Raw genomic sequence first — 8,526 nt, forward strand, 5'->3', positions numbered from 1 at the left:
TATCAATTGACAGCTCTGTTCAACGAGTGCTTCCTCACATCTGAGCCCTTGTTTATAACAAATACATGGAGAACTTAAGCTTTTAAAAAAAAATCTAAACAAAGTTGGAAACAGTTTGAAAAAAAGCATAGTTAAACTTGTCCACACTGGCAGCACGTAGACTATTTGGATGATTTTGAAAATAGGTTAGATACACCTTTAGGTCTTTCTAGTCATTGTTTATTATTTTCTTTCTCTTTTGCTTTTAAACACTACTTGAGACCCTTCCTAGTGTTCAAAGGAAAATGGAAGAAATTCTGAGCGTCAGAACTAAACCTGTCCTCCATCTGTGTGGTTATGGATCTCCCACTTGCTTGGGAGGGGTAGGCATCCTCGCCATCCTTTCCGGCCCCAAGACCTTGGGACCCGCGTCCCATGCATCATGTGACAGTGTGAGAAATGGGTGAAGCCTGACTGAGCAGCCGACAGACCCGGCTGAACTGAGCCGGCTGAACTGAGGCAGCCGTGGACCAGTTGTCCTGCCCTGTCCCGTCCCATCCCCCCCAGCTCATCGTTGGGGTGGTGGGGGGAGACCCTTCCTTGTCTAGTGCTTGCTCGGAATAGGGGGATTTAAACTCTTCTCAAAAAAGGCAGTCTCCTTCCTTGTGATATTTTTTAGGATTAAACATGTATTTATACATAAAATGATTCTATATTCAGTTTTTAATCCAGCCAGACTTTTAGGTTATTAAGAAATAACCTAAGTAAAAGCGTAGGCAGGTGTGTCCACGGAGAGTGATTTTTGAAGGAAAGGAATTGTACTAAGGAAGCAGGGATGTGTGGACCCGGAAGTGGGGGCGCAGCAGTGCTTGTGCGTCAGGTGGAAGAAGCAGTGCAGGGTGGACATCTGCGCATCGAGGGCGCCACGCGTGTGAGCTTTGTGAACTCTTTTCTTTCTAGATGTCTCAGAGCATGTCCTCCGTATCCTCAAGGCATTCTGAGAAGATTGCTATTAGAGAGTAAGTACTTTACTTGTATTTTCTGCTTTTTTTCCGTGAAAGAAATGTACGGAACTGGATGGTGTTGACTTGTTGATGAGAAGGTATTTCCGTGGCTGTAGTCTTCCAACTTCATTCTCAGTTGGCTGAGTGCTCATTCATAGTTGCCAGCTTTTTATTGAAAAGCATGGTTTTTCTAAATTATTCTGGAAACATGAGGATTGCATTCGAAGTTCTTCCTATCATAGCTTTAATTGTCGTTTACACACACATCCTGAAGGCTCTTGAACTCTACTTCCCTTTTCAGTTGGTGCCGCCTCTTTTAAATTCCATTTATCACCTTAGTCTTTTTTATTTAAATCGGAGAATCTTGATTTTTGAAGTTGCAATGTTTCTTCATTTTTATTTCTCAGACTTCTTTTTACTGATATACTAGAAATCCATAATACACTGTTAGTGTTATCATTTGAATAATTTAATAGACAACATTCCTGGACCAGATTACCCCATGGTAATGTATTGGGTTTTGGCGTGGGCTACTGGAAAAGGAGGGTGTCTGATAAAGCATGGTTAGCAGCTCATGAATACTGGTCATTCTACTCTACTTGTCAGGACTGACTTAAAAATAAATAAGACCCTCTATTTTGTCTGTGATGGATCCGTAGACCACATGTTTGCTTACCAGGTATTCCTGGCTACTGACCTTTAACTTCTCATTAGAGTTTTATCTTTTCTCAGTGATTTGAAGGGACTGGGTATATCTGTTTTTACCTGCCAGCTGTATGCCAAGTCAAACAATTTATGGTTTTTCAAAGATTAGAGGGATGAGCTTAAAAAAAAAATTAGAAAAACTGCCTCAGAGAGACCCCATCTTCCTTTTTTAAAGTATTATCCTCCCAAACAGTGCCTGTCACATCTTTTTAGGCAGGCAATTAATTGTGGAGTAAATAATTACTGAATGAAAGACTTATCTTTTAAAAGTTGCCCCAGCAATGTTAATGATTTATCAGGTATAGGACCCACTACATTATCTTAGATCCAGATTGACTTTGAACTGATCCCTGAGGAGACAGATACCACCTGAAACCCTAGGCAGTCACACCTGCTATTTCCTTCCTGCTACCTCCTTTCGGGCTTCACCTCGAGTCAGTCACTCAAGCATTTTGGGGGTTTGTGTTCTTTTAAACAGTAGATCATACTGGAAATTTTATTTTAAAAATGTTTGGTCTTTGACAGTTGCCAGCGTTATCCTTTGAGCGTCTGTGTACGCCCAGCATTCCCATGAGGACCTGGGTAGAATAAGAAAATCACGTAAATGTGAAGTTTACTGTTGCGTTGCTAATTGACTGTTTTGTTGAACACTCAGCATCTGTGCTTAGAGCATGGAGAACACGGTGACGGTGGCTCCTTAGAGCAGTGAAACTGATCCTTTTGTTCAGTTTCCAGGTGGGAGACCTGGTCCTCATCATCCTGGATGAGCGCCACGACAATTACGTGCTCTTCACCGTGAGCCCCACCTTGTACTTCCTGCACTCGGAGTCACTGCCTGCCCTGGACCTCAAACCAGGTGAGGGGGGTAAGTGTCACACCCGAACTACAGCAGTAAACCTGCAGTGGAGAGAATGTACTAAAGATCGTCCTCCCCGTTGTTGACTTAGATCAGAATTAAATAGGTCAGCAGGAACTCTGCTTAATCTGGTGTTTTGTTTCTTTGTTTTTATAAAATCTGCATTATCCAGATTATTTCCGTGGATTCTGTTGACAGCTCAAAATTAGAGTGTAGCTAATGCAGTTGGGTCAAATATCTCATACTCTACCAATAGCAGAATTGTACTGCTAGAATTCTCATTCCTGTTTAAGCTTAAACAACATGCTCATTTATTTATAGGGTGTTAGACTTGTTTTGGCAAAAATAAATTATAAAATGTCTTTTCTATCCTAGTTATTATCCTGTGTTTCTAACTTGTCTATCATTAAACTTGTCAGTACTTTAATTTTTTTTTAAAAAAGGCAATAAGCTTTGTTGAAGTATACTAAATTACAGTTAGTGTGTTACTATCATCTATTACATTGATCTTTAAAGAACTCAAAAAGAACAGAATAGATACCCTGGGATACTGAGGCTACATAGAATTATTCAAAAACAATATGTGTCCATCTGGTTTGATGTTCCTGTTTGGAAGGACTTGGGACCATGGTCAGGTGCCCGTTCTCAGAACTGGACCGCACACCATCCCGCCACCACGGCTGCTGGCGGGGGGTTATGCAGAATGTGACCATTAAAAATGAGAAGAGAAGCTTGCATTTTAATTGGCTGGTTTTGTACCTTGAAAACAATGAACTTGATTTTTTTTTCTTTAATTTTTTTGTAGGTTTTTTGGTTTTGCATTTATTTAGACTTATTTGAAAATGATTTTTAAATTTACCAAAAAGTTGCATAAATAAGTACAGTGTAAAAAAAGCCCTGTATCCCTTTGCCCAGATTCACTTGTTAACATCCTGCCCCATTTGCATTACCTCTGCTTGTGCACGTCTGAATGTACAGATGCACAGCTATACACGCGCGTGCGCACGTTCGTTTCCAGAACCACGTGAGGCTGATACTCTGCCCCTTTCTCTTTAACCACTTCATTCTGCATTTCCTAAGATCAGGAAGAGTTCAGTGTTTACATCTAGTAACTACTCACTGTATACAGCATACATGCATTGTAAAGGCTCTCACAAATCCCACAGAAAAGAATTTATTTGGTAATCTTACTTTGCCACAAAACTCTAGCTGCCCTTTCTTTCTATTTCTCCCTCCCTCCCTTCCTTCCTTTCTTTTTCTTCCTCCCTCCCTTCCTCCTTTTCTTTCATACTTACCTGCATACCTACAGACTACTGCTGCCTGCCTGCTCCTTGCCCTGGGACTGTGTGGATGACCCGGGCATTTTTATGCCCATGACAGAGGGACTCATCCTTCCTTGGACATGAGTGTTAGATGATTCTTTTCAGAAGTTGTGAATTATCTTTGAAGTGCTGTATTAGTCCTTAGAGTAGACTTGCCATCGCCTGTGGTCCAGGAGCTTGTATCTTTGTATCGTATGGTCATGTCTATGTTCATTTCTGATGGTTACTTCAGGATGTCTGTTTTTTATATCATGCCAAATAATGTTCATGGAATAAAAATCAGTTTTAGCTTCTCAAAGACTTTACCCTGAACAGATAATTTTTGGTCGAATACTTTTGGAATCAGCTTTTTTATGACAACTTCTCTTCTGATGAAACGAGTATTTATCTCTTACACGTTCTGCCATGTGAAAACTAGCTTTTTCATTGTATCTCCTTCCACGTTTTCTACTCCCCTTCACACAAGTACTGCCCTTTAGACTTTCTTTCCTTCTTAATCCTTGTTAGTTATTTATTGTGTACTGACTGTATTGCATTGTGGTGCCAAAAGGGAGAGAAGACAATGCTTTGCTTTGAACCTAGAATATAAATTTTGTCTGCATAACTGTCTGCTTTCAGTAGCGGAAAAGGTCATGTGTTAGCACTTTCAGTAGGTGGCGCTGTTGAGCTAATGTAGAATTCTTAGATTTATTTGTTCGTGATTTGCACTCAGGTTGTGTTTGTGTTTCTTGAACTTTTTTAGTTCTACGATTTGACTTACTATCTGCACTTAAGGAGTAAGGGAAGTGAAAATTAGTGATTGAAAAGTGTAATGAATTCAGTCTTGTTTTATAAATCGTTACACATTTCTGTGATTTTACTCTTGAGAACGTCATTCATCTGTTTTGTTTCTGAGTTATGTTTTCACGAGTAATTACAATTGTACTTTCAAAAGAAATTAATGATTTGATTCCATAGCTTCAGGTGCGTCTCGAAGACCGTGGGTCCTTGGAAAAGTGATGGAGAAGGAGTACTGTCAGGCCAAAAAGGTAATAAGCGCATCATGAGGCATAGACCTGGGGGTTGTAAGAAGATTCTCGGGCTGCTTTGTACAGCAGTCATAAACAGTGCTGTGCTTAGCCTTCTAATCCACTTGAGTTAGGCCTTGAATTTAATGAGTGTGACTTTGCACCAGCCGTTTTATGAATATTTATGTAATTTACCTTCCAGTAGGAGAGGTAGATTGCCAACAGGCTGTCGACATATCCAGGAAATCTACGACAAGTTTCTGTTCTATAAGTATTAAATTACTAGTGTTTTCCATGTGCAAAAAAGGAGTACAGCGTAGCTGGCCATTGATCTGTTTGTAGGTAGAGCTGATGTTTCCTTATTTTCATAATGCTGCCCCCACTGAAGAAAGATAATGTGAAATACTGACAGCTCTGAATGCACCTGACTGGTGTTGGCCATGTCAGTGCTGTAGGACCCGAGAGCTCCAGTGAGCAGCCTTCCTAACTCTGGTGGTGGGCCCTGGGCACCAGAATAGCAATGGAACTGGAACCATGTGTTGTCAAGTTTTTGATGTTTAAAGTAGTAACATATGGCTCACTTTATACAGTATTATTTAGCAATGATTACCGACTCTTGCATCAATACTAGTGGCTCAGTACATGCTCATCTGGTGAGGGGCGGATCCGTGTCCTTTGATAGAGACCACTACCCGCCCCCCAATAATCTAGCATTGAATAGTGTGATAGGATGGTACCTGTGTAATTTGGTTTAATCACCCTTTTTTTTCTGTCTTAGGCACAAAACAGATTTAAAGTTCCTTTGGGAACAAAGTTTTACAGAGTGAAAGCTGTGTCATGGAATAAGAAAGTATAATTTATGGAAGAAATTCAGACATTCTGTGACGTTTTTCTAACTTGTCCAACAGTGCTCATTCATCACTCCAAAAACAGCAGGCCATCTTTTTATATAAACGTCAACACGACCAGATACTTCATTGGTGTTTATCGTTTACTTTTTACCTGGCTACGTTTTAGGAACAATAAATTCATCAAAACCCTTGGCTGAGTTAAAATGGTTTTGTTTTTGTTTTTCTACCCAAGTGACTCTAGAAATGCAAATGCGGACCAAACGAGTTCACTTCCTCAAAGGGCATACCCTGTGCATCGTGGCCTGTGATCAGCCGTGCCGATTGCTGTCACGTACCCGTGAGCTTGAACCTAGATACTCGGTGTTAGTTGTCATTACCAGCACTTGTCCTCTTGTGAAATCAATATCAGAAAACTCGCACTCTTTAACACATTCTTTATAAAATGTATAAATTCTTCAAAACTATTTAAAGAAGAGTATTACTGCATGCAGATAATCATAATTTTGAGTTTGCCTCTGTAGATTACTAAAGCAAATTGTTTCATTTATTTTTTTAAATGCCCTTTGACGTTTCAAAACAAAAAGGAACTCTAATTTGATTGACTGACTTTAAGATCAGCTGATATCAGCAATCTTCAAAAGCACTTTGAACACATTGGTCGCCTGGGTTCTACAGGGAGGTGTGTGCTAGTCATGGTTTCTCCAGCAGCACAGGCCCTTCCAAACACTATTATTCTGTTTAGAATAATCATATTGATGAAGTCGTAATTCATGGTTCAGTTTCAGAAAAAACATATTCATTGTACATTAACCATTTAGAGGTCATTTAAATAACAAAATGTTGTATTGTAAAAGACATGTAGAATTTTAAAACAATAAAGATTTGAACCTGTAAATGTGTGTGCCTTTTAAAGAAGGATACATTTTTAATATATTTGAATGATTGCTGGGAAGTGTGAAAAACTTGTTCTGTATCATATCAAAAGAGAAACATGTTTGTTACAAAAGTGTTCTTTAACTATATATACTGTGTAACAGGGTAAAACAGTGTTATGTAGAGTAGAATTGTGTAAACCTTATCTTTAGATAAATTGCCATGGAGCAAAGGTATTTAAATGAGTTAGTTGAAAGAGACTTGTTTCAGGTTTGTTGCTAGAGAACAATAATAAAATGATTCTTTCTTTCAGAAACTATTTAATTTCTTCATAAAAATAAGTTAAATATTTTTTTAAATATGTATATCTAATAGTACAGAAAATGGAATAAACACCATAGTGTATAGAAAACTGAATTTGACAACATACTAATGAATAAATGAACAAATGATTTCATGTTTCTATTTAATCCTTCCATTACATCTTCATGCAGAGAATATCAAAGCAATAAAGAACTTTATGTATGGAGTGGTTCTGCGAAACAGATGTGGTTGGGGCTGGATGACTCAGCCAGGGGGCCTGTTTGACTTCAAATTTCACTTGGTCATTGTGCTGTGGGGTTGTGAGCTGACACATGACATCTCAGGAGTGTCCCTCTTTAGTATTGGCTTTTGTTGCTTACGGTTTTTCTTATATCCTGTTTTATATGGATGCTATCAGTGGTCACATATACCTTTATAAAGCAGCCGAAAAGAAAATTCAGTTTTCTTAGTTAAAAAAAGAAAAATGAAGCCTGGTCGAGTTCTTACCATTGGGTGGTTGAGGTGAGCCTTGGCATCAGGATGCCTGAGCTTCAGTCCCAGATCAGCTTTAGTTTCGACCAAGTTGCATAAACTCTGAACCTCAGTGTTCTCGTGTATAAGATGGTGTAATAATAAGACCTGCCTCATAGGGTTACTTTGAAAATTAAGTGATGAAAGTTATAGCTATAAAGGGCTTTGAGCAATTTCAGATAAACAGATTAAGTACTGAATAAACAGCTATTATGATTTCTTTGTCTACTCAGAACCTGTAAATTTACTATTCAAACTCAAATAGAAATGTAGCTCTCTTTATTATAAGAATGAAATTCTAAGTCACATTTAACTGCAGGTAAACTTTAAGCATACATAAATTATGTAGGTAGTTTTACTTTTGCAAAGGTACCTGGATATCCTAAGAACAGAATAAGCAAAAATTACACAAACTTTCATTTTTATTTATTAAAATCATGGTGTAAAACATGTATATGCTTTCAAAAAAATTAATATGCCCTTAAACCCCTGTCCTACTTCCCAGTTTTGCCACATGGAAGTAATTTTGCTTATTTGGCCGTTTTTATTTTATGTTAAACTATGTGAGTGTACTGGTATTTCTTGATAAGTCAATTTATATTATCAGTTTACTTTCTCATATAATACGAAGATTTAGTTATTTCATAAGAACTTTTTTCTGCTTCTCTTTCCTGTATAGTATATTACTTTCTAGTTTGGTTCATTAGCATTTATAATTTTTTAATAGCCATCCTAAGTGGGTGTTTTATGTGCTTCTGGGGCATTTGTATATATTTGTTGCAGAAATACTAGTTCAAGCACTTTGCCCTTTTTTTCAGTTGTTTTCTTGAGTTGTAAGGTGTTTTTTTATATATTCTGGATACTGTGCTCATATGATTTACAAATATTTTCTCCCATTCTGTAGGACATCTTGTCAATTTCTTGATAATCTCCTTTGATGCACAGAAGTTTATCATCTCGATGAAATCCAATTTAATTTTTTTTTTGCCTGTGCCTTTGATGTCATAGCTAATAGTTTTGTAGTATTAGCTCTTATATTTAGGTTGTCGATACATTTTAAGTTGACTTGTGTATATGGTGTGAGGTAGGGGGTGC

The 8,526-nt window shown here is 38.1% G+C and overlaps 1 protein-coding gene across 4 annotated transcripts in view; it reads left to right on the forward strand.

Annotated features, from left to right (window-relative positions):
- Nucleotides 1-7,043, forward strand: part of RB1CC1 (RB1 inducible coiled-coil 1) — a 53,557-nt gene extending 46,514 nt beyond the window's left edge. For 2 of the 4 annotated variants that reach the window (XM_057734530.1, XM_057734531.1), the window contains 4 exons: nt 940-998; nt 2,417-2,553; nt 4,824-4,894; nt 5,652-7,043. In XM_057734530.1, the coding sequence (XP_057590513.1) occupies nt 940-998; nt 2,417-2,553; nt 4,824-4,894; nt 5,652-5,729 (345 nt within the window). In that variant the 3' untranslated portion in view covers nt 5,730-7,043. The remainder of the gene's footprint in view (nt 1-939; nt 999-2,416; nt 2,554-4,823; nt 4,895-5,651) is intronic. The other 2 variants (XM_057734532.1, XM_057734535.1) reach the window with 2 other exon arrangements.
- Nucleotides 7,044-8,526: the final 1,483 nt, after the last annotated feature.

This window comes from Hippopotamus amphibius, chromosome 5, assembly GCF_030028045.1.
Source record: "Hippopotamus amphibius kiboko isolate mHipAmp2 chromosome 5, mHipAmp2.hap2, whole genome shotgun sequence".
Lineage (NCBI taxonomy): Eukaryota > Metazoa > Chordata > Mammalia > Artiodactyla > Hippopotamidae > Hippopotamus > Hippopotamus amphibius.